Source organism: Pleurodeles waltl, chromosome 7 (assembly GCF_031143425.1).
Source record: "Pleurodeles waltl isolate 20211129_DDA chromosome 7, aPleWal1.hap1.20221129, whole genome shotgun sequence".
In the NCBI taxonomy this organism is placed as follows: Eukaryota; Metazoa; Chordata; class Amphibia; order Caudata; family Salamandridae; genus Pleurodeles; species Pleurodeles waltl.
The window spans coordinates 1,344,433,264-1,344,460,357 of NC_090446.1; the positions used below are offsets into that span (position 1 = coordinate 1,344,433,264).

Sequence of the window (27,094 nt, forward strand, 5' to 3'; positions counted from 1 at the left end):
GGTCAGTGGGCAGGTGAAGTACTTGGTTATAGTTCTTTAAACATTTGATGCAAAGTGGTCCAAAGCTAGCTATCAAATTGTGACAAGTTGCCTAGAGAAATATGAAATCCCTCCCACGTTAGAGTTAATTCTCATGGCTTTACTTTAGGTCATAGGCCGTACAGGCATAAAGGACGAGTAACACTGCTCCCCCATGCAACAGTATTAACCTCTGAGTGCACTCTACATACTGTTAATTCTCAACTTAGTTTTCACATAGTCGTAAGCAAGCAAAGAAAGGAGTTAAAAAGCAGCTTTCTATGGTGCCCTTTTCAATGTGCTAAAATTACATAAACTGAATTTTTTAAATGACCCTATGTTAACACAAAAAATAAAGTAAGCATACTAAATTTTCCTTCGCTCAATTTATAGCATGTACATATCTTACAAACTTTATCTTTACACTCTTGGAACCATATTCACAACTTGACATTTAAATATTGGAATGAAACATAGTTACATGGAGAGTCTGTCAGAGAAGTAGACAGGTTCAGAGAACGGTCTGGTTCCAGAAAGTTCCTTAAGGTTTCACTTTCGTTGAGCACTTCAAATCACACAGTTAAACATAGTATCCTGCAACACCTTCTGTCGCTCATACTAGCTTTGGTAGACTAAAACACAATCAAACATAAGCTTTAAAATCCTTTCAATATACAAAAAAAAAAAATGCCATTTCACGTTGTAGATGCACAACCATAATTTCAGAAATTCTCATAAACATGTTGGTCTACAACAGTAAAAAAAAAAAAAAAAAAAAAAAAAAAAAAAAAATCGCAACCTCCAGTAGCAAAAAGGGCCCTACCTCGTCACCCACCTTTGGGAATTAAGTTCTTTCTATAGTGTTCCCTCAGTAAACAGACTATCTCATATGCTTTGAAAGTCCAAGTCAGTTACTCAGTGCACAAGTTTCTTCATAGTGTAACAGTCTGATCCAAACAAATGTACGGTATTCCACAAACTGGGACGCATTATCTGGCAAGAGACTGCAGTAATCTAGCCATGTCTGAGATAATGTGACTCCAAAGTTGCAGTAAGGCTGAACAGCTCCTAGGAATTCAGAAGACATGACTTCATGTCTGAAACGGATAGACAACTAGCTGCTTTTCATGTCCGGAAACACCTTTAGTTTATCAGCTTCTGTCTCAAGTTGCTCTGAATGAGAGCTGCTCCCTGTCTCCTATTAAGCCAGAGTGTGAGATACCACTGCCATCTGCACACCTGCGGGACAAATGTGCCCCTTCACTGAGTCATTGTGCCACTTTTCTCATTTTTCACTTTCAAAAACTCTGCCATGCTAGAGAAGTATTTCTGGTTAGCTTCTGCCACTTTCTTCTCTGCAGCCTGGGGGTTAACAATTTCCAGGCCCTAGAAAAAAAAAAAGTAAAGACACTTTAAGCAGAAGAAAAGGAAAGCAACAATTTAGAGCCAAAAATATAGCACAGATAAACAGCACAGCAATAAAACGTCTGCATAATCAGTGAAAACAGTGACCAACACTTAATGAAAATACAACACAACTCCTGGCTGCGGAATTAGAGAGTACTTTACTTCCCATTGCTGTGAGAATATAAAGTTTTATCTTAAGTATACATTCCTTGACTTCTTAAAGAAACAAAAGTCACTGCCTTTTGTGATTCCTGGTGGATATCTGCCATATACTCTCCCCCATCTGGCATTATGTCACGGGGAAAAGCGGACATCCCCAATTAGAATAAGCAGCGGGAGGGAAGGAAATACGGTCTTGAAACTGACAATTTTGTAAACATAAAAAACAAAAAAACAAAGAGGACACATCCATTATTGTTGTTCCACCTGGCAACAGCAAGGCATTCCCAAACAGGTCAAGGCTAACCACAGTATCCCCTGTTCAGAGTCTGCACTGAAAGAGTTCATGAATGCTGAGTAAACATTCATGATTTCGCTTCCTTACGAAGGTTACATCTGTCTGGATGAAGTTTAAAAAAGGTTAAAACAATGACAAGGTTTTTAATTTTATTATACTTAAGGTTAGTTTAAGAGTGAGATGTATAGGGTTGGTCAAAGGCTAGGGTTGTGGGCTATAAAAGGTTTCAAGGACGCCTTGGCTGTCTAGCTGTTGCAGGTGACATATCTTATTTAGGGCTCAAGGGCTGGAACCATCTTAGGAAGGACTTGGGTGGAGCCCCACTCACCCCCCTACCTTCTGGCATGTCCTAGAAAAGAGGTATTGGAATTCTTTGAGTTTAGAAGGCTGTTTTTGTCCTACCCATGTCTCAAGTGGATCACATTATATAAGGCATTGGAAAAATGACTAAACCACTGCTGAAGTAAGAAGAACAGAGGGGCCAAGCCATAAGGCAACCGCTGCAACGGCCAAAGCAACCAATGGCCGGAAATCCTTGCAGGAGCGGGAATTGGGCACAGAGCTAAATTGGGTGCTCTTCTCCCCGCTCCGGTGCGATCAACTTGGCCCCCCATCTCCCTTCCAGGAGCCCTACCCATCCTGGCTCCAGCACATGGACTCCCTCGTGGCCGCAGTAAGCGATGCGCGCCCCCCCCCCCCCCAAACAACTACTGGAGAGCTGCCTGGAAGAGGACCTCACATCTCTCCTCTTCCGCTCACACAGTGCAGCACAGCCGGAGGCTTCGCAGCTTGCTGACCCTGCTGGGTCCAGACGCTGGCCATGCAGTGAATGGAGAAGAGACGGCTGATGGGGCCTAGTGGTGGGAAACAGCGGGACCAGTGTCAGCTTTAACCCACTACCAAATATAGCGTTGTGTGAAGTACGCAACGCACGGACACAGCCCTGCAGCTCCCTCTCAACTACAGATCGCTGGTGTTGAGGAGCTACCTACTAAAAAGAAGCACTGTCCAACTAGAACACTGAGAATGGGCCACATGGAAGGACTGGGAGTGCAGGGGCTCCGAACCCAGGGGTGATGGATTTCCGCCACTCTGGCGCCCGCCACAGAGGCCAAGCTGGACCAAATACTGGGGGCTATAGCAGCTACTCAGCAGGAGCTAAACACAAACGTAGATGCTGTAGCCATAGAACTTGGACTTCTATGAGCTGACCAGCAGAAACTGGCGGGCAGAGTCACCCACACAGAACACAACATCACAGAACTCAGCCCAGTAGTCAAAGGACTGGCAGAGCAGGTGTGCTCACTAACCGCCGAAGTGCAAGAACTAGAGACTAGAGCCAAGGACTCCGAAGGGAGATCCAGCCAGAACAACATCTGCATTGTGGGATTTCCGGGAGGCGCTGAAGATACTGACCCTATGCCATTTTCTGAACAATGGCTAGCGCAAAAGGTGGCACCAGCCCAATTATCTGCAAACTTTCTAGTGGAACGTACCCGCAGGGTGCCTGCGCAGCGTCCGCCTTCGGGGGTGCCCCCCCAACAATAACAGAGTGCACCTCTTCCCAGATTATACATTGCCAGTACAGCATCGGAGAGTGAAATGCAAACTGCAACAGGCAGGCCTCCTATATACACTTCTCTTCCCAACAAAGTTGAAGGTAATGAACGGCACCAAAACCTTTTTCTTTATAGAGTCAACAGACGCCTGGGATTGGGTGGAACATCGATACAAGGCCTCTTCACCTCCCTCGCCGATGCACCAACGGCACAACACCAACACCAAAGACTAACACAGGAATTAAGGTGTCACGCTCACGTACAGGAGTCCTGATCCCGGGTACGCCCACATCAGAGCAAGCCAAGACAGAACAATCCCAGGCACTGAACACTGCTGGCACTCTGTGGGCAAATAGACGCTCACCTCCAGAGGCCTCTCTGGACAATGATGTTACCAATCTGTCTCCATTAACTCAGAAGACAGCATGACTTCACAATCACTGCCAAATGTGACATCCCAAAAGGCAGATGAGATCCTATGATACTCAGTCTGGAGAGTCTGTTGTGCTTATACTGTATTACACGGAAGCGGGGCACCACACACACACACACACACACACACACACACACACACACACACACACGCACACACACGCACACACACGCACACACACGCACACACACGCACACACGCGATGGTCACTTTAACAAGGGGTCCCCAAGTCTGTAATCCACAGGTTCACTGTTGCCTATAGCGGTTGCAGTCCTACTTGCCCACGCTAGGGCTGATCACCCTCGCCAACCCACCGGTGGACTACTAAGCGCAGCCATCTATATGGAGGCTAGCATGGGAGCAGCACCCCATCTATGGGTTATGTTCTTATTGGTTTGGGCGATTCCATGTTCTGGAGTTGCCCTAGGTTGGGAGTACAGGTTATTTGAACTGTTAAAAGATGTGATGTGGTGAGGACCCTTCATCTCTTTGACCTCCCAAGGGCTTCACATTGGAGGTGGGGGGCAATAGACTTACAGCAATAGCCCTAGATGGGCTTCTCTTACACCTGCGCTGGACAGTTGGCTCCACTTAAACTAATAACATGGAACGTCCAGGGGATGAGCACTACAAGAAAAAGACACTCTGTACACCACTTCTCCCTAAGTATTGTTGCACAAATAGCCTTTCTACAGGAGACGCATGTGGCAGGAGGGGAGGAAGTACGCTTGCAGTGGCGGGGTCAATGTTATAGCACCACATATTCCGGCTTTGCACTGGGAGCTTTAGTCTGGATTTGTCCAGGGGTCCCCTTCCACCTACTCTCAGCAGACATCGACCCAAAGGGTAGGTATGTGTTGGTGAAGGGTCTCCTGGACAGCAAGGCAGTGGTATTAGGTAGCAAATATGCCCCTAATGTGGCGCCGCTGGCCTTCTTCTCTAAACTTTCAGCAATTTTAACACACAAGACCCACATCCCTTGGATACTAGGGGGCAACTTTAACTGCATTCTTGATACACAATTAGACCGCTCACATCTCCCCACTCCCGAGCTCCCTGGTTGTGTCATCAGCTATGTTATTTTCCCAGTGGCTTCAACACTGGCCGCTCTTAGACTGCTGGGGATCCATGTATGCGAACAGGATTGATTATTCGTACTACTCTGCCATGAAGGACCTGCATGTCAGATTAGACAGAATCCTAAGTGACCTGGCTACTAGTAACAGGGGCAGAATATCTAGGTAACACCTTCTCTGACCACAATCCAAAGCAGTTGCAATTGGAATGGGGAGCGGCCCGACGGGTAGTTCCCACATGGGGGGGGTTCAACCGGCCTTGTGAGAAGATCAGTGTCAACCAGACGAAACAAATGATACATTGACATTACTTTGAGGATAACTGGGGTACATCCCGTTCCAAACTAACGGATTGGGAAGCAATGAAGGTAGTGTTACGCAGCCATTTCATTCACATGGTGGCTGGAGTGAGGGCAACGATACACATGGACTTGACAGACTGAGGCGCCCTCGAGAGCCTTGGAAAATAGAGCTAGAGCCGACGCTGTAGCACAAACCGATTTAGATGCAGCATTAGCCAAGCACACATTCTTAGTGGAACAGCTATGCAGGGTTGACTTTCGGTCATACCAAGCTAAAATGCATACTGATGGTGACAAAGCCGGTCACATCTTGGCCTGGTTGTTAGAGTGCGGATCCTCACACGCCAATACTGCGGATCCACAATGTAGGAAGTTGGCTCTGTATGTGCTATTTCAAAGTAAGGAATAGCATGCACAGAGTCCAAGGGTTCCCCTTAGAGGTAAAATAGTGGTAAAAATAGATAATACTAATGCTCTATTTTGTGGTAGTGTGGTCGAGCAGTAGGCTTATCCAAGGAGTAGTGTTAAGCATTTGTTGTACATACACATAGACAATAAATGAGGTACACACACTCAGAGACAAATCCAGCCAATAGGTTTTTGTATAGAAAAATATCTTTTCTTAGTTTATTTTAAGAACCACAGGTTCAAATTCTACATGTAATATCTCATTTGAAAGGTATTGCAGGTAAGTACTTTAGGAACTTTAAATCATAAAAATTGCATGTATACTTTTCAAGTTATTGACAAATAGCTGTTTTAAAAGTGGACACTTAGTGCAATTTTCACAGTTCCTAGGGGAGGTAAGTTTTTGTTAGTTTTACCAGGTAAGTAAGACACTTACAGGGTTCAGTTCTTGGTCCAAGGTAGCCCACCGTTGGGGGTTCAGAGCAACCCCAAAGTCACCACACCAGCAGCTCAGGGCCGGTCAGGTGCAGAGTTCAAAGTGGTGCCCAAAACACATAGGCTAGAATGGAGAGAAGGGGGTGCCCCGGTTCCGGTCTGCTTGCAGGTAAGTACCCGCGTCTTCGGAGGGCAGACCAGGGGGGTTTTGTAGGGCACCGGGGGGGACACAAGCCCACACAGAAATTTCACCCTCAGCAGCGCGGGGGCGGCCGGGTGCAGTGTAGAAACAAGCGTCGGGTTTGTAATGGAAGTCAATGGGAGATCTAGGGATCTCTTCAGCGCTGCAGGCAGGCAAGGGGGGTGTTCCTCGGGGAAACCTCCACTTGGTCAAGGGAGAGGGACTCCTGGGGGTCACTACTCCAGTGAAAGTCCGGTCCTTCAGGTGCTGGGGGCTGCGGGTGCAGGGTCTCTCCCAGGTGTCGGGACTTAGGATTCAAAGAGTCGCGGTCAGGGGAAGCCTCGGGATTCCCTCTGCAGGCGGCGCTGTGGGGGCTCAGGGGGGACAGGTTTTTGTACTCACAGTCTTAGAGTAGTCCTGGGGTCCCTCCTGAGGTGTTGGATCGCCACCAGCCGAGTCGGGGTCGCCGGGTGCAGTGTTGCAAGTCTCACGCTTCTTGCGGGGGGGGCTTGCAGGGTTCTTTAAAGCTGCTGGAAACAAAGTTGCAGCTTTTCTTGGAGCAGGTCCGCTGTCCTCGGGAGTTTCTTGTCTTTTCGAAGCAGGGGCAGTCCTCAGAGGATGTCGAGGTCGCTGGTCCCTTTGGAAGGCGTCGCTGGAGCAGGATCTTTGGAAGGCAGGAGACAGGCCGGTGAGTTTCTGGAGCCAAGGCAGTTGTCGTCTTCTGGTCTTCCTCTGCAGGGGTTTTTCAGCTAGGCAGTCCTTCTTCTTGTAGTTGCAGGAATCTAAAATCTTAGGTTCAGGGAAGCCCTTAAATACTAAATTTAAGGGCGTGTTTAGGTCTGGGGGGTTAGTAGCCAATGGCTACTAGCCCTGAGGGTGAGTACACCCTCTTTGTGCCTCCTCCCAAGGGGAGGGGGTCACATCCCTAATCCTATTGGGGGAATCCTCCATCTGCAAGATGGAGGATTTCTAAAAGTTAGAGTCACCTCAGCTCAGGACACCTTAGGGGCTGTCCTGACTGGCCAGTGACTCCTCCTTGTTATTCTCATTATTTTCTCCGGCCTTGCCGCCAAAAGTGGGGGCCGGGGCCGGAGGGGGCGGGCAACTCCACTAGCTGGAGTGTCCTGCGGTGCTGTGACAAAGGGGTGAGCCTTTGAGGCTCACCGCCAGGTGTTACAGCTCCTGCCTGGGGGAGGTGTTAGCATCTCCACCCAGTGCAGGCTTTGTTACTGGCCTCAGAGTGACAAAGGCACTCTCCCCATGGGGCCAGCAACATGTCTCTAGTGTGGCAGGCTGCTGGAACTAGTCAGCCTACACAGACAGTCGGTTAAGTTTCAGGGGGCACCTCTAAGGTGCCCTCTGGGGTGTATTTTGCAATAAAATGTACACTGGCATCAGTGTGCATTTATTGTGCTGAGAAGTTTGATACCAAACTTCCAAATTTTCAGTGTAGCCATTATGGTGTTGTGGAGTTCGTGTTTGACAAACTCCCAGACCATATACTCTTATGGCTACCCTGCACTTACAATGTCTAAGGTTTTGTTTAGACACTGTAGGGGTACCATGCTCATGCACTGGTACCCTCACCTATGGTATAGTGCACCCTGCCTTAGGGCTGTAAGGCCTGCTAGAGGGGTGTCTTACCTATACTGCATAGGCAGTGAGAGGCTGGCATGGCACCCTGAGGGGAGTGCCATGTCGACTTACTCGTTTTGTCCTTACTAGCACACACAAGCTGACAAGCAGTGTGTCTGTGCTGAGTGAGAGGTCTCCAGGGTGGCATAAGACATGCTGCAGCCCTTAGAGACCTTCCTTGGCATCAGGGCCCTTGGTACTAGAAGTACCAGTTACAAGGGACTTATCTGGATGCCAGGGTCGGCCAATTGTGGATACAAAAGTACAGGTTAGGGAAAGAACACTGGTGCTGGGGCCTGGTTAGCAGGTCTCAGCACACTTTCAATTGTAAACATAGCATCAGCAAAGGCAAAAAGTCAGGGGGCAACCATGCCAAGGAGGCATTTCCTTACACAACCCCCCCCCAAACGAAAGAGGATGAGACTAACCTTTCCCAAGAGAGTCTTCATTTTCTAAGTGGAAGAACCTGGAAAGGCCATCTGCATTGGCATGGGCAGTCCCAGGTCTGTGTTCCACTATAAAGTCCATTCCCTGTAGGGAGATGGACCACCTCAACAGTTTAGGATTTTCACCTTTCATTTGCATCAGCCATTTGAGAGGTCTGTGGTCAGTTTGAACTAGGAAGTGAGTCCCAAAGAGGTATGGTCTCAGCTTCTTCAGGGACCAAACCACAGCAAAGGCCTCCCTCTCAATGGCACTCCAACGCTGCTCCCTGGGGAGTAACCTCCTGCTAATGAAAGCAACAGGCTGGTCAAGGCCATCATCATTTGTTTGGGACAAAACTGCCCCTATCCCATGTTCAGAGGCATCAGTCTGCACAATGAACTGCTAAGAATAATCTGGAGCTTTGAGAACTGGTGCTGAGCACATTGCCTGTTTCAGGGTGTCAAAGGCCTGTTGGCATTCCACAGTCCAGTTTACTTTCTTGGGCATTTTCTTGGAGGTGAGTTCAGTGAGGGCTGTCACAATGGATCCATATCCCTTCACAAACCTCCTGTAATACCCAGTCAAGCCAAGGAATGCCCTGACTTGAGTCTGGGTTTTTGGAGCTACCCAGTCCAGAATAGTCTGGATCTTGGGTTGGAGTGGCTGAACTTGGCCTCCACCTACAAGGTGGCCCAAGTAAACCACAGTTCCCTGCCCTATCTGGCATTTGGATGCCTTGATAGAGAGGCCTGCAGATTGCAGAGCCTTCAAAACCTTCCTCAGGTGGACCAGGTGATCCTGCCAGGTGGAGCTAAAGACAGCAATATCATCAAGATAAGCTGTGCTAAAGGACTCCAAGCCAGCAAGGACTTGATTCACCAACCTTTGGAAGGTGGCAGGGGCATTCTTTAAACCAAAGGGCATAACAGTAAACTGATAATGCCCATCAGGTGTGGAGAATGCTGTTTTCTCTTTTGCTCCAGGTGCCATTTTTATTTGCCAGTACCCTGCTGTCAAGTCAAAGGTACTGAGGAATTTGGCAGCACCTAATTTGTCTATGAGCTCATCAGCTCTTGGAATTGGATGAGCATCTGTCTTGGTGACAGAATTGAGCCCTCTGTAGTCCACACAAAACCTCATCTCTTTCTTTCCATCTTTGGTGTGAGGTTTGGGGACCAAGACCACTGGGCTAGCCCAGGGGCTGTCAGAGCGCTCAATCACTCCCAATTCCAGCATCTTGTGGACTTCCACCTTGATGCTCTCCTTAACATGGTCAGACTGTCTAAAGATTTTGTTCTTGACAGGCATGCTGTCTCCTGTGTCCACATCATGGGTACACAGGTGAGTCTGACCAGGGGTTAAGGAGAAGAGTTCAGGAAACTGTTGTAGGACTCTCCTACAATCAGCTTGCTGTTGGCCAGAGAGGGTGTCTGAGTAGATCACTCCATCTACTGTGCCATCTTTTGGGTCTGATGACAGAAGATCAGGGAGAGGTTCACTCTCTGCCTCCTGATCCTCATCTGTTACCATCAACAGATTCACATCAGCCCTGTCATGGAAGAGCTTAAGGCGGTTCACATGGATCACCCTCTTGGGGCTCCTGCTTGTGCCCAGGTCCACCAGGTAGGTGACCTGACTCTTCCTTTCTAGTACTGGGTAAGGGCCACTCCATTTGTCCTGGAGTGCCCTGGGAGCCACAGGCTCCAGAACCCAGACTTTCTGCCCTGGTTGGAACTCAACCAGTGCAGCCTTTTGGTCATACCAAAACTTCTGGAGCTGTTGGCTGGCCTCAAGGTTTTTGGTTGCCTTTTCCATGTACTCTGCCATTCTAGAGCGAAGGCCAAGTACATAGTCCACTATGTCCTGTTTAGGCTCATGGAGAGGTCTCTCCCAGCCTTCTTTAACAAGGGCAAGTGGTCCCCTTACAGGATGACCAAACAGAAGTTCAAAGGGTGAGAATCCTACTCCCTTCTGTGGCACCTCTCTGTAAGCGAAAAGCAGACATGGCAAGAGGACATCCCATCTCCTTTTGAGTTTTTCTGGGAGCCCCATGATCATGCCTTTTAATGTCTTGTTGAATCTCTCAACCAAGCCATTAGTTTGTGGATGGTATGGGGTAGTGAATTTATAAGTCACTCCACACTCATTCCACATGTGCTTTAGGTATGCTGACATGAAGTTGGTACCTCTGTCAGACACCACCTCCTTAGGGAAACCCACTCTGGTAAAGATACCAATGAGGGCCTTGGCTACTGCAGGGGCAGTAGTCGACCTAAGGGGAATAGCTTCAGGATACCTGGTAGCATGATCCACTACTACCAAGATATACATATTTCCTGAGGCTGTGGGAGGTTCTAGTGGACCAACTATGTCCACACCCACTCTTTCAAAGGGGACCCCCACCACTGGAAGTGGAATGAGGGGGGCCTTTGGGTGCCCACCTGTCTTACCACTGGCTTGACAGGTGGGGCAGGAGAGGCAAAACTCCTTAACCATGTTGGACATATTGGGCCAGTAGAAGTGGTTGACTAACCTCTCCCACGTCTTGGTTTGTCCCAAATGTCCAGCAAGGGGAATGTCATGGGCCAATGTTAGGATGAACTCTCTGAACAGCTGAGGCACTACCACTCTCCTAGTGGCACCAGGTTTGGGGTCTCTGGCCTCAGTGTACAGGAGTCCATCCTCCCAATAGACCCTATGTGTTCCATTTTTCTTGCCCTTGGACTCTTCAGCAGCTTGCTGCCTAAGGCCTTCAAGAGAGGGACAGGTTTCTTGTCCCTTACACAGCTCCTCCCTTGAGGGTCCCCCTGGGCCTAAGAGCTCAACCTGATAAGGTTCAAGCTCCAAAGGCTCAGTTCCCTCAGAGGGCAGAACTTCTTCCTGAGAAGAGAGGTTCCCTTTCTTTTGCTGTGTTGCAGTTGGTTTCCCAACTGACTTTCCTTTCCTCTTGGTAGGCTGGGCCATTCTTCCAGACTCCAGCTCTACTTGTTCACCCTGTGCCTTGCACTGTGCTCTTGTTTTCACACACACCAGTTCAGGGATACCCAGCATTGCTGCATGGGTTTTTAGTTCTACCTCAGCCCATGCTGAGGACTCCAGGTCATTTCCAAGCAGACAGTCCACTGGGATATTTGAGGAGACCACCACCTGTTTCAGGCCATTGACCCCTCCCCATTCTAAAGTAACCATTGCCATGGGATGTACTTTTCTCTGATTGTCAGCGTTGGTGACTGTGTAAGTTTTTCCAGTCAGGTATTGGCCAGGGGAAACCAGTTTCTCTGTCACCATGGTGACACTGGCACCTGTATCCCTCAGGCCCTCTATTCTAGTCCCATTAATTAAGAGTTGCTGTCTGTATTTTTGCATGTTAGGCGGCCAGACAGCTAGTGTGGCTAAATCCACCCCACCCTCAGAAACTAGAGTAGCTTCAGTGTGGACCCTGATTTGCTCTGGGCACACTGTTGATCCCACTTGGAGACTAGCCATACCAGTGTTACCTGGATGGGAGTTTGGAGTGGAACCTTTCTTGGGACAGGCCTTGTCTCCAGTTTGGTGTCCATGCTGTTTACAGCTATGACACCAGGCCTTTTTGGGATCAAAGTTTTTACCCTTGTACCCATTGTTTTGTGAAGAGGCTCTGGGCCCACCCTCCTGTGCAGGTTTTTGGGGGCCTGTAGAAGACTCTTTACTATTTTTAGTTTTGGTTGTCTCATCACCGTTCCCCTGGGGATTCTTTGTGACCCCTTTCTTTTGGTCACCCCCTGTTGAAGTCTTGGACACCCTTGTCTTGACCCAATGGTCCGCCTTCTTTCCCAATTCTTGGGGAGAAATTGGTCCTAGGTCTACCAGATGCTGATGCAGTTTATCATTGAAACAATTACTCAATAGGTGTTCTTTCACAAATAAATTGTACAGCCCATCATAATTACTTACACCACTGCCTTGAATCCAACCATCTAGTGTTTTCACTGAGTAGTCTACAAAGTCAACCCAGGTCTGGCTCGAGGATTTTTGAGCCCCCCTGAATCTAATCCTATACTCCTCAGTGGAGAATCCAAAGCCCTCAATCAGGGTACCCTTCATGAGGTCATAAGATTCTGCATCTTGTCCAGAGAGTGTGAGGAGTCTATCCCTACACTTTCCTGTGAACATTTCCCAAAGGAGAGCACCCCAGTGAGATCTGTTCACTTTTCTGGTTACACAAGCCCTCTCAAAAGCTGTGAACCATTTGGTGATGTCATCACCATCTTCATATTTAGTTACAATCCCTTTGGGGATTTTCAACATGTCAGGAGAATCTCTGACCCTATTTATGTTGCTGCCACCATTGATGGGTCCTAGGCCCATCTCTTGTCTTTCCCTCTCTATGGCTAGGATCTGTCTTTCCAAAGCCAATCTTTTGGCCATCCTGGCTAACTGGATGTCCTCTTCACTGGGGCTATCCTCAGTGATTTCAGAGGTGTTGGTCTCTCCTGTGAGGGAACCAGCATCTCTGACTATTATTTTTGGAGTCAGGGTTTGAGGGACCCTGTTCTCCCTAGATAGGATTGGTAGGGGGGAATTTTCCTCCAAGTCACTATCCTCTTCCTCTGAGTTGCCACCCTCAGAGGGGTTGGCCTTTTCAAACTCTGCCAAAAGCTCCTGGAGCTGTATTTTGGTAGGTTTGGGGCCCATTGTTATTTTCTTTAGTTTACAGAGTGATCTTAGCTCCCTCATCTTAAGATGGAGGTAAGGTGTGGTGTCGAGTTCCACCACAGTCACATCTGTGCTAGACATTTTGTTTCTAAAAGTTGGAATACTTTTTAAGAATCTACAACTGGTTCTAGAATCTAATTCAAACTTTTACAAACTTTTAAACTCTAAAAGAAATGCTAAACAGGATCTAACACAAGGCCCTAGCAGGTCTTTTAAGAATTTAGAAAACTTTTCAAATTGCAAAAATCAATTTCTAATGACAATTTTGGAATTTGTCGTGTGATCAGGTATTGGCTGAGTAGTCCAGCAAATGCAAAGTCTTGTACCCCACCGCTGATCCACCAATGTAGGAAGTTGGCTCTGTATGTGCTATTTCAAAGTAAGGAATAGCATGCACAGAGTCCAAGGGTTCCCCTTAGAGGTAAAATAGTGGTAAAAATAGATAATACTAATGCTCTATTTTGTGGTAGTGTGGTCGAGCAGTAGGCTTATCCAAGGAGTAGTGTTAAGCATTTGTTGTACATACACATAGACAATAAATGAGGTACACACACTCAGAGACAAATCCAGCCAATAGGTTTTTGTATAGAAAAATATCTTTTCTTAGTTTATTTTAAGAACCACAGGTTCAAATTCTACATGTAATATCTCATTTGAAAGGTATTGCATGTAAGTACTTTAGGAACTTTAAATCATAAAAATTGCATGTATACTTTTCAAGTTATTGACAAATAGCTGTTTTAAAAGTGGACACAGTGCAATTTTCACAGTTCCTAGGGGAGGTAAGTTTTTGTTAGTTTTACCAGGTAAGTAAGACACTTACAGGGTTCAGTTCTTGGTCCAAGGTAGCCCACCGTTGGGGGTTCAGAGCAACCCCAAAGTCACCACACCAGCAGCTCAGGGCCGGTCAGGTGCAGAGTTCAAAGTGGTGCCCAAAACACATAGGCTAGAATGGAGAGAAGGGGGTGCCCCGGTTCCGGTCTGCTTGCAGGTAAGTACCCGCGTCTTCGGAGGGCAGACCAGGGGGGTTTTGTAGGGCACCGGGGGGGGACACAAGCCCACACAGAAATTTCACCCTCAGCAGCGCGGGGGCGGCCGGGTGCAGTGTAGAAACAAGCGTCGGGTTTGTAATGGAAGTCAATGGGAGATCTAGGGATCTCTTCAGCGCTGCAGGCAGGCAAGGGGGGTGTTCCTCGGGGAAACCTCCACTTGGTCAAGGGAGAGGGACTCCTGGGGGTCACTCCTCCAGTGAAAGTCCGGTCCTTCAGGTGCTGGGGGCTGCGGGTGCAGGGTCTCTCCCAGGTGTCGGGACTTAGGATTCAAAGAGTCGCGGTCAGGGGAAGCCTCGGGATTCCCTCTGCAGGCGGCGCTGTGGGGGCTCAGGGGGGACAGGTTTTTGTACTCACAGTCTTAGAGTAGTCCTGGGGTCCCTCCTGAGGTGTTGGATCGCCACCAGCCGAGTCGGGGTCGCCGGGTGCAGTGTTGCAAGTCTCACGCTTCTTGCGGGGGGGCTTGCAGGGTTCTTTAAAGCTGCTGGAAACAAAGTTGCAGCTTTTCTTGGAGCAGGTCCGCTGTCCTCGGGAGTTTCTTGTCTTTTCGAAGCAGGGGCAGTCCTCAGAGGATGTCGAGGTCGCTGGTCCCTTTGGAAGGCGTCGCTGGAGCAGGATCTTTGGAAGGCAGGAGACAGGCCGGTGAGTTTCTGGAGCCAAGGCAGTTGTCGTCTTCTGGTCTTCCTCTGCAGGGGTTTTTCAGCTAGGCAGTCCTTCTTCTTGTAGTTGCAGGAATCTAAAATCTTAGGTTCAGGGAAGCCCTTAAATACTAAATTTAAGGGCGTGTTAAGGTCTGGGGGGTTAGTAGCCAATGGCTACTAGCCCTGAGGGTGAGTACACCCTCTTTGTGCCTCCTCCCAAGGGGAGGGGGTCACATCCCTAATCCTATTGGGGGAATCCTCCATCTGCAAGATGGAGGATTTCTAAAAGTTAGAGTCACCTCAGCTCAGGACACCTTAGGGGCTGTCCTGACTGGCCAGTGACTCCTCCTTGTTATTCTCATTATTTTCTCCGGCCTTGCCGCCAAAAGTGGGGGCCGGGGCCGGAGGGGGGCGGGCAACTCCACTAGCTGGAGTGTCCTGCGGTGCTGTGACAAAGGGGTGAGCCTTTGAGGCTCACCGCCAGGTGTTACAGCTCCTGCCTGGGGGAGGTGTTAGCATCTCCACCCAGTGCAGGCTTTGTTACTAGCCACAGAGTGACAAAGGCACTCTCCCCATGGGGCCAGCAACATGTCTCTAGTGTGGCAGGCTGCTGGAACTAGTCAGCCTACACAGACAGTCGGTTAAGTTTCAGGGGGCACCTCTAAGGTGCCCTCTGGGGTGTATTTTGCAATAAAATGTACACTGGCATCAGTGTGCATTTATTGTGCTGAGAAGTTTGATACCAAACTTCCCAGTTTTCAGTGTAGCCATTATGGTGTTGTGGAGTTCGTGTTTGACAAACTCCCAGACCATATACTCTTATGGCTACCCTGCACTTACAATGTCTAAGGTTTTGTTTAGACACTGTAGGGGTACCATGCTCATGCACTGGTACCCTCACCTATGGTATAGTGCACTGAGGGTGTCTCTGTCTTCTCTGCAGGGTTTTTCAGCTCAGCAGTCCTCTTCTTCTTAGGTTGCAGGAATCTGAGTTCCTAGGTTCAGGGGAGCCCCTAAATACAGAATGTAGGGGTGTGTTTAGGTCAGGGAGGGCAGTAGCCAATGGCTACTAGCCCTGAGGGTGGCTACACCCTCTGTGCCTCCTCCCAAGGGGAGGGGGTCACATTCCTATCCCTATTGGGGGGATCCTCCATCTGCAAGATGGAGGATTCCTAAAGTCAGAGTCACTTCAGCTCAGGTTGCCTTAGGGGCTGTCCTGACTGGTCAGTGACCCCTCCTTGTTTTTCTCATTATCTCCTCCGGCCTTGCCGCCAAAAGTGGGGCCGTGGCCGGAGGGGGTGGGCAACTCCACTAGCTGGAATGCCCTGTGACGCTGTAACAAAGGGGGTGAGCCTTTGAGGCTCACCGCCAGGTGTTACAGCTCCTGCAAGGGGGAGGTGATAAGCATCTCCACCCAGTGCAGGCTTTGTTACTAGCCACAGAGTGACAAAGGCACTCTCCCCATGTGGCCAGCAACATGTCTCGAGTGTGGCAGGCTGCTAAAACCAGTCAGCCTACACAGGTAGTTGGTTAAGGTTTCAGGGGGCACCTCTAAGGTGCCCTCTGGGGTGTATGTTACAATAAAATGTACTCTGGCATCAGTGTGCATTTATTGTGCTGAGAAGTTTGATACCAAACTTCCCAGTTTTCAGTGTAGCCATTATGGTGCTGTGGAGTTCGTGTTTGACAGACTCCCAGACCATATACTCTTATGACTAACCTGCACTTACAATGTCTAAGGTTTTGCTTAGACACTGTAGGGGCACAGTGCTCATGCACTGGTGCCCTCACCTATGGTATAGTGCACCCTGCCTTAGGGCTGTAAGGCCTGCTAGTGGGGTGACTTATCTATACCTGCATAGGCAGTGAGAGGCTGGCATGGCACCCTGAGGGGAGTGCGATGTCGACTTACTCGTTTTGTCCTCACCAGCACACACAAGCTGGCAAGCAGTGTGTCTGTGCTGGGTGAGGGGTCCCCAGGGTTGCATAAGATATGCTGCAGCCCTTAGAGACCTTCCCTGGCATCAGGGCTCTTGGTACCAGGGGTACCATTTACAAGGGACTTATCTGGATGCCAGGGTGTGCCAATTGTGGAGACAAAAGTACAGGTTAGGGAAAGAACACTGGTGCTGGGGCCTGGTTAGCAGGCCTCAGCACACTTTCAATTCAAAACATAGCATCAGCAAAGGCAAAAAGTCAGGGGGTAACCATGCCATGGAGGCATTTCCTTACACGGAGTGAAGAGGAACACGTCCGAACCCGATGGCAGAAAGAAAACAATCTAAGATGGAGCGGACGCCCATGCGCAATGGAGCCGAAAGGGAGGAGTCACTCGATCCCGTGACTCGAAAAGACTTCTTCGAAGAAAAACAACTTGTAACACCCCGAGCCCAACACTAGATGGCAGGATAATGCACAGCATGTGTATCTGCAGCTACACATGCCATCGAATATATATATATTTGCTGTTTTTAGATTGAAGATTCTTTGTACATGTTTTCATTCCATTATGGCACATTTTAAAACATACGTTTTCAGTTGTACTGACCTTCCTTTACGAGCCTCGCAAAGTGATTTATTAAATGTATTTCCTAGATTAAGAGTTGCATTCCAGAGATTATTTTGAGTGTGTGTAGTTTAGCTCGGTCCGCAGTGAAGAAAAACAAGCACACTATACGATACTCCAGGATTTGTCAGGTACGACAACATGTGCAAGTTTTTGGAGTAGTTTGATCTCTCGAGGGTAACCCTATTGGTGAATGAGAACCTCAACACCCCTATTACATTACTACAGAAAATTCACTGTTCAGGAATGGGAGACAGCTCTAAAATACCCCAGGTGGGCGTCGCGAAATGCAAAATTTCAATATATCCAGCATAACATTCTGCATTGAGCGTAACCTCACGCCTGCCTCCGTCTCCAGCATGTCCACAATGTCAGCCACCTGGGGCTGGCATGAAACATGTTCTGGGACTGTAAGTTACTGGACCCAAATACACACCAAAATAGAAAGGGTTACAGGGCACTGACTTGTGCTCGCTGGAGGGGTCACTGCTTGGCCTCATCCAAAAAAATCACTGGTCGCCATTGCCAACAATAGATTTTTTGATCTGGTGCTACTAGCGGCCTGTAGACTTATAACTATGCATTGGAAATCCCACATGCTAACTAGTACAGTCCACTGGTGGGCAGCAACACTTAAGAGGGGCTGAGCGGAAACAGTAGCCTTGAGAAGAGAGGAAAATCGAGGCCTCTGCAAGTAGCCCATGGATGCAGACTGGGAAACATTGTTATTTGAAATTCATGCTCACCCGTTGACACTTAATGCCACCCCGGACAGCACCTAAAGATTCTCTTTTTAACCAGTCAAGTCACTACAGTCCCCGATGACAGGAGTGCAGATCACCCCACCGTACACACCACTACAGACTGGGGTAAACATTATATATTGGTATAGCCCAAGATCCGGTTGAAGAGGTTGTGTAACTAGGACTCTGCAACAAAGGTAAAAATCTCATCACATGCTGGTTCACTTCTTGTTTTACTGTATGTTGAATGAGAAATGAATAGTTTACTCTTGCAATTCTTCCCACACATCCTGTTTTGTACATGATGGATTTACACAACTCACAATAACTAATGCTCCTGCATTGTATTGTATTCTGTAATGTGTTGCAATACTGAAATATCAATAAAAATGGTTAAAATAAAATGGTGTGTACCAGCCCTTTATTCATAACTTATTTATAGAAATCTCAATTGCTTTAGTTGAAGGTGTCTGCAGTACCGTTTTGGCAGTAGAAAGCACCCCTGACCCCCAACCCCCAGTAGCCCATTAGCCAGTTCTAATGTTCACATGTCCACTTCCAGAGCCATGTAGACCTGAGGAACAGGAGGTGGGATCTTGTTTGTTTCAAGATACTTAACATTATTTTGGGAATCATAGTGCATGCTTTGATCCTGACCATTTCCACTTAGTGTAAAGCCTCAACTCTTTCCAGTTATTACTGCCCAAAACCCAGGACAATGAAATACAGTACTTTGTCGTGAAGGGTCATTGGGCCCTTTACTAAGCACACCAAACTGTGATAAAAGCATCTCAAAGTTGTTGGTATGAGCTTGTAAAAAAATGCTCAAGTTGCTTATTCAATCACAACTGTTTCAATAAATGAACAGGCACAAGAGTACTGAGAGATATTAGGTACATTTGACTCCATATATTTTCTCTAAACAATTTGAGGTAGTTTCCCAGTCCTTGTGTTTCAACTTCACACATGTATTTAGTCTCTCCCAGAAGCCAAATGACCTCTCTTCTAGCTTACCTTCATCTAAGAAAAACGGACAACTCAGCCAAACAAAGGCCTCCAACCATAAAATAACTTATGGTTCCTAGCGACATGTTGCTTCACCCATACTCAAATAGAAAACCCAGTCTCTTCTCTTAAGCGGTTACATTTCTGAGGAGAGCCTCCGCCACTGAGGTCTTTCACACCCCATCCCAGTCAGTGTTTGGAGCTGAAGGATATATGTTCATGATTAGCAAAAAAATACTAATTTTTGAAGGAGATTTGGCCAGTTGGTACACTAAAGAACTGAGAACAATGAAACCCAACTGCAAGCAATTAGAAAGGTAATGGTGCAATAGCAAAGAGCCCATAGACCGAGCCACTTTCAAGTCGTCTCTCAACCAATACCACCAATTACTGAAAGACTAAAAGGAGCGCACTTGCCGATCGCATCGAAGCCCGCTCTCACCACAGCAAGGAACTCTTCAACATAGTTAAAAACTTATTTACAAATACTTTATTTTGGCTAACAGCCATAAAAGTGCACATCATAATAAATAAAACAGCTTAAGATCACATACAATTGTTACAATAGACAATGTCAGATATCTCAGTTCTCCAACCTTGAGCCACCAAAAACATAATTGCTTCTCAGGAACTCTGCGACATACTGGCAGACTTTTTCCACAACAAGATCTCCACCATCAACAAAAACCTCAAACCCCAACCCATCACTGCCGACAAAGTCAGCCTCCTCTTTCCCATGGATGCAAACCCTGATACTATCTCAGACCACCTGCTCACTACCTGGGACCAGTTCACCACACAAAATACCACAGCTATCATGAACTCTGCCATACTCAGGAGCACACAGTGTCACCTGTCCCTACTACATTTTCAACCGTGGGAGCAAGATGATCAGCAACAAGCTCACCGCCATCTTCAACTTATCCATAACCACAGCCACCTTTCCCAAAGTATGGAAGCACACACAAGTCAAACCCCTTCAAGAAACCTTCCGCTAACCCCAGCGAATTTGAGAACTTCCGTCCTATCGCTCCACGCCCCTTTCCCACCAAAGTCCTCTAAGAGGCCATCAACCACAAACTCAGAACAGCTGGATATTAAAAACCTTCTGGACCCCTCCCAATCCAGATTTTGCACCAACCACAGTACCAAAACCGCCCTGATCGCTGCCACTGACAACACCAGAACCCTCCTTGACCAGCAAGAATCGGCAGCCCTGATCCTCTTCGACCTCTCAGCACCTTTTGACACCATATCCCACCAAACCATTATTAAAAGGCTTGATCACATCAGAATCAAAGGAGACCTCCTCAAATGGATTGCATCCGTCCTCACTGTAAAAACTCATAGAACCCACTTACCACCTTTCAACTAGGACATCTGCAGTATCCCTCGAGGCTCATCCCTACACTGTCCCACATCTACATGACCTCCTTGGCTAACATCGTCAGAACTCATTGAATAAACATATCCTCCGCAGACGAGACACAGGTCATCCTCCCACTATCAGAAGACCCCTCCACCACAAAGAGCCAAACGTCTGCAGCTGCATGACAGACATCACAGACTGGATGATTAACAACTGCCTAAAACTCAACACAGACAAAACAGGAGTGTTGATCTTCGGTAATGCCATCTCCCTGTGGAACGAATCCTGATGGCCTATCGGACTAGTACCAGCACCCACTCCCACAGACCACACTTGCAACCTTGGCATAATCCTGGACAGAAGCCTCCCATCAAAAGCGAAATCAATGCAGTCTCCATCACCTGCTTTCTCACTCCTTCCTTCTGTGGTGCCGGCTTGTTTTCTAATCAGGGAAACAGCCATGTTTACCTGTAGGTTTTCTGTGGAAGATGCACACCAGCTCTCCAAAAGCAGTCCCTTATAACTTGGGAAGGTCTTAAGGGTGTCTGTAATGTGTGTATCTTGACTGGTAAGTGCTGAAATCTACTGGACTCAAACGTCTACTTCGCTCAAGAAACCCTCAGTCTGCATTTACAAACCCTGCCAGTTCCCTTCATGAAACTGGTATAACTTTGTTGGCAGGCCAGATCCAGTTCAGATCTTTTGTACTAGTGTACTAGCAACATGGATGATGCCCGTGCACCAGCCCAAGGGAGAAGATTATAAGAGCTAGACATGGAAACTGCTGGGGTGCCCTTCTCGCTTCAGACTTGGACTAAGTCCAAAATAGCAACCGCAATCTGCTTGTAACTTTAATTTAGAAGAGAAGGAAGACTCATCAATGCGAGGGATAGGCTGGACTGTAATCTCAGGAGGAAGGACCTGATCCACAGGAAAAGTGCACAAGACCCAGCCTGCTGAATGGTGACAGTGCAACAGACTGCTCAATCACAGTCTCAGCCTTGCTGTCCTGGAGTAGAACATTCACAGCTGGATCAAGGAGCTGCTACACCAACTTCACAAATTGGGAAAGGTGAGACTACTTCAATCTGCCCCTTGCCCCCCCCTCCCCTTCTCTGCTCCAGCCAAGCTTACACAGTAGGTCTTTAAACCCAGGCAAGGGGACTGGTTATGCTCGGCAGAGGTCACCCAGATTCTAAACCACTGGAATGGTCTCCCTGAATGATAGGTTTCAAAGATATTGCTGCTTAAAGGCTCTGCCACTACTAACCTTGAAGCAGACCATTACCAGCAGTTACTGGTGGCCCCAATAACTGCTGTGGGTGCCTTCTACCTCCATTTGTTTTTAAGCATCCGGAAATGCGGAGACACCTCTACTCTCAAATGCAAAGGTATATAGTGAACACTGGCTCACTACTGGTCCTCAACTGAACACTAAACTTCAATTAACTGTGTCATGCTTTCTTTAGTTAAAAAGGACACAAGTGATTGGTGTGACACAAGTGAAACAATTGTTTTAAAATTGGAAATGGATTAAAAAAAAAACAACAACATAAAAAACACCACACACACTGTTCATGCCAAGATGTTCAATGTGTTTAAATAAACATGACTGTAGCCAGCAGTAGTGCATTTGTTATTAGCACACATACAAAGTAATGCATCCAGAGGACCTGTTTAAAACAAAATACTTTTAGAAGTGAAGCAATGAAAAAACTTTCGAGCAAATTAACTTGCTTATAAAGTAGCTGATGGAAAAAAGGGCCAACAGAACAAAAGGTTAATTCCCCTATCCTAACAATCTTTCTAGTGGGGACTGCATCTGCAGATTCCTCGTTCTTCAATGACCCACAGCACCAGACTAGATCTGAAAATGTGAAATAGCCCTCCCATGCCAGCAGGCGGTGTGGTTGTTCTACCATAACACCTTGAACTCTTCCAGATGCAACATCATAGAGCTGTATATGGCACCACCTGGATCTCAGACTCCGTTCTTGTTTCCATGCTCTCCGGGGAAGAGACAAGCCTGACAATGTAGGAGTGCAGTGCCCAAAACTAACTTGGCACCTCATTATTAATCACTGGAAGCCACTCTTCAAAATGGGCAAGTAGGCAGGATGATAAGGAACCTGAAGGAAGCTACATCAGAAAAGTGTTACTCAAGGTTACTAACTTTTTCTTCAGATGGAAACTTTGCGTGACAGAATATTTGAGTGAGGGAAAGACCATTTATCAACAACCAGCATTTTAGCCTTCATGTTGTGAACATAAATAGATACTATGGAAATAGAAATGTCTACAGTAACTCCATCTTGCGAACAGACACAATCTTGTACAAAAAATATAGATGAGACAGAAGTAGACTCACGGGGGGGGGGGGGAGAGAAGATGGGGCATGAATTTTGGTAAAAAGAACACAAACAGGTCCAAGAAATAACCAACTGACATATGGCCTCTAGGGAAGTTAGTGGTTAGTCCAAGCATGAATAATTGTGCTTGTGGTGTGCAACAGAATGTGGCAGGGAGCAAACCATTGTATTTCAAACCTATATAAGGTATGAGCTGTCAGATATGCCTTGAGACTTGCTGTAAAGAAATGGCTCCCTGTTGCAGTTACCCCCCACTTTTTGCCTGTAGGGGGGAGATTAACAAAATACCACAAACATTGGTCAGACATAACCACAGACATATTGCCTGATACTGATGCTGACTTGACTGAAGTGTGCTGGGACCCTGCTAACCAGGCCCCAGCACCAGTGTTCTTTCACCTAAAATGTACCATTGTCTCCACAATTGGCACAACCCTGGCACCCAGGTAAGTCCCTTGTAACTGGTACCTTTGGTACCAAGGGCCCTGATGCCAGGGAAGGTCTCTAAGGGCTGCAGCATGTCTTATGCCACCCTAGGGACCCCTCACTCAGCACAGACACACCGCTTGCCAGCTTGTGTGTGCTGGTGGGGAGAAAATGACTAAGTCAACATGCCACTCCCTTCAGGGTGCCATGTCAACCTCACACTGCCTGTGGCATAGATAAGTCACCCCTCTAGCAGGCCTTACAGCCCTAGGCAGGGTGCACTATACCACAGCTGAGGGCATAGGTGCATGAGCACTATGCCCCTACAGTATCTAAGCAAAACCTTAGACATTGTAAGTGCAGGGTAGCCATAAGAGTATATGGTCTGGGAGTCTGTCATGCACAAACTCCACAGCACCATAATGGCTGCACTGAATACTGGGAAGTTTGGTATCAAACTTCTCAGAATAATAAACCCACACTGATGCCAGTGTTGGATTTATAAAAAAATGCACACAGAGGGCATTTTAGACATGCCCCCTGTATTTTACCCAATTGTTCAGTGCAGGACTGACTGGTCTGTGCCAGCCTGCTGCTGAGAGACGAGTTTCTGACCCCATGTGGTGAGGGCCTTTGTGCTCTCTGAGGACAGAAACAAAAGCCTGCTCTGGGTGTTGAACTGTAACATCTAGCATTGAGCCTCAAAGGCTCAGGCTTCGTGTTACAATGCCCCAGGGCACTCCAGCTAGTGGAGATGCCCGCACCCTGGACACAGCCCCCACTTTTGGCGGCAAGTCCAGGAGAGATAATGAGAAAAACAAGGAGGAGTCACTGGCCAGTCAGGACAGCCCCTAAGATGTCCTGAGCTGAGGTGACTGACTTTTAGAAATCCTCCATCTTGCAGATGGAGGATTCCCCCAATAGGGATAGGAATGTGCCCCCCCTTTCCTCAGGGAGGAGGCACAAAGAGGGTGTAGCCACCCTCAAGGACAGTAGCCATTGGCTACTGCCCTCCCAGACCTAAACACACCCCTAAATTCAGTATTTAGGGGCTCCCCAGAACCTAGGAAACTAGATTCCTGCAACCTAAGAAGAAGAGGACTGCTGAACGGAAAAACCTGCAGAGAAGACGGAGACACCAACTGCTTTGGCCCCAGCTCTACCGGCCTGTCTCCCCACTTCTAAAGACACTGCTCTAGCGACGCTTTCCACAGGGACCAGCGACCTCTGAAGCCTCAGAGGACTGCCCTGCATCTAGAAGGACCAAGAACTCCCGAGGACAGCGGCTCTGTTCACCAAAGACTGCAACTTTGCAACAAAGAAGCAACTTTGAAACAACACGCGTTTCCCGCGGGAAGCGTGAGACTTGGCACTCTGCACCCGACGCCCCTGGCTCGACTTGTGGAGAACAAGCCTCAGTGGACTGCCCTGCTCTAGAAGGACCAAGAAACTCCAGAGAACAGCGGCCCTGTTCACCAAAGACTGCAACTTTGTTTCCAAAGAAGCAACTTCAAGACAACCGCGTTTCCCACCAGAAGCGTGAGACTTGCAACTCTGCACCCGACGCCCCCGGCTCGACTTGTGGAGAAACAACACTTCAGGGAGGACTCCCCGGTGACTGCGAGACCATGAGTAGCCAGAGTTGACCCCCCCCCCCCCCCCGAGTCCCCACAGCGACGCCTGCAGAGGGAATCCCGAGGCTCCCCCTGACCGCGACTGCCTGCTTCTAAGAACCCGACGCCTGGTAAGGACACTGCACCCGCAGCCCCCAGGACCTGAAGGATCCGACCTTCAGTGCAGGAGCGACCCCCAGGTGGCCCTCTCCCTTGCCCAGGTGGTGGCTACCCGAGGAGCCCCCTCCCCCCCCCCCGCCTGCATTGCTGAAGAGACCCCTTGTTCTCCCATTGCTTTCTATTGAAAACCCAACGCTTGTTTGCACACTGCACCCAGCCGCCCCTGTGCCGCTGAGAGTGTACTTTCTGTGTGGACTTGTGTCTCCCCCCCCCCCCCCCCCCCCCCAGTGCCCTACAAAACCCCCCCTGGTCTGCCCTCCGAAGACGCGGGTACTTACCTGCTGGCAGACTGGAACCGGGGCACCCCCTTCTCCATTGAAACCTATGCGTTTTGGGCACCACTTTGACTTCTGCATCTGACCGGCCCTGAGCTGCTGGTGTGGTAACTTTGGGGTTGCTCTGAACCCCCAACGGTGGACCCAAACTTGAACCCCGTAGGTGGTTTACTTACCTGTAAAAACTAACAAACTCTTACTCCCCCCAGGAACTGTTGAAAATTGCACTGTGTCTAGTTTTCAAATAGCTATATGTCATTTATGTGAAAACTGTATATGCTATTTTGCTAATTCAAAGTTCCTAAAGTACCTACCTGCAATACCTTTCATTTGAAGTATTACATGTAAATCTTGAACCTGTGGTTCTTAAAATAAACTAAGAAAATATATTTTTCTATACAAAAACCTACTGGCCTGGAATTGTCTGAGTGTGTGTTCCTCATTTATTGCCTGTGTGTGTACAACAAATGCTTAACACTACTCCTTGGATAAGCCTACTGCTCGACCACACTACCACAAAATAGAGCATTAGTATTATCTCTTTTGCCACTATCTTACCTCTAAGGGGAACCCTTGGACTCTGTGCATACTATTCCTTACTTTGAAATAGTGCATACAGAGCCAACTTCCTACACTTACCAAATGTGTCTTTGCATGCAATACTTCAGCAGGGTTCCTGGACGCAAATAATAGTGATCCTAAGAAACCAAGACAGAAAACTGGAGTGGTTTTTGATGGGCAGAGAGAAACAAAAGCCCACATTTTGACAATAAATAGACATCACTGAAGGAAAACCAATGTATAAGCATTAATCGCAAGACAACACTAAAGTGACCGAAACAACACACACAAACTAAGGGAAAAAGGAGTCAGCTTTACCAGAACACACATCACAACAGGAAAGGCTGTACCACAATAAGTCAGTGGATAGAACAAAACCTACTGCACATAAGTAGGACCTTTGAGACTTAGACAATTCAACCAATAATACTAAGGTAGCCATCCTATCTATGGTGCATCCAAGAAATGGGACCTGGCTGCCTGCATACAAGGCAGAAGGAAGATCCTTAAAACAAAGCAGCAGCTTCTGCACGGGAAAAAGAAGAGTGGTACAAGTTCCTGGAAGAAGTGAAGAATTACCGGTTTCTCAAGATCGAGAAGTGTCTAGATACACTACCTACTGATAAGCTGCGCTTTACAAATCCACATAACATACTGTTCACATGATGCAAATGGAACAAGAGCAATTTGGTCCGTAGACTAGCCTTGTGTGAATTAAACCAAAATAACCCACTCTTCTATTGGGGGTGGAGGGAGATGTTGCTTTACTGGCAAAGTTTTAGAGCTGGTCAGGAACAATAAAAGAAACGAAACACCTCCACGGCTAATGATGTAGCTAATGAGGAGTAGAGATATTGAAGTGTTTTGCACCCAATTTGAAAAATATTTGTATATAAACATCAAAAGGCAAAATACCCAGATTTGAGAACTAGACATCTCTAAAGCAGGGTGCATAATAAACATATAACCTGCAGCCTTAGCTGCTCTTGGAGGGCTAATGGAAAGCACCAATAAGCCAAATGAACTGCTGCAGAAAGAATGCAAAGGCCTTAATAAACAAAACAAAAAAGTCTGATTCTTAGTACAGGCTTGGAAAATTACTCAGCAGCACAAGTATAACACAGCAGAATGCCCGACCGTATGGGTATCACTTATAAGCAAGCTTTAATGTTTCATGCCATGACAGAATCTGGAACTGTAGGAAACTAGATGTAGGAAGCTCACCCTATGTGGTATGTGAATAACGTGTAACGGGACCAGGGGTG

The 27,094-nt window shown here is 47.7% G+C and overlaps 1 protein-coding gene across 3 annotated transcripts in view; it reads right to left on the reverse strand.

Moving 5' to 3' along the window:
* Positions 1-385: 385 nt before the first annotated feature.
* The window catches only part of PRPF31 (pre-mRNA processing factor 31), a 100,418-nt gene continuing 73,709 nt past the window's right edge, over positions 386-27,094 (reverse strand). For all 3 annotated transcript variants that reach the window (XM_069200736.1, XM_069200734.1, XM_069200735.1), the window contains one exon: positions 386-1,404. In XM_069200736.1, the coding sequence (XP_069056837.1) occupies positions 1,279-1,404 (126 nt within the window). In that variant the 3' untranslated portion in view covers positions 386-1,278. The remainder of the gene's footprint in view (positions 1,405-27,094) is intronic.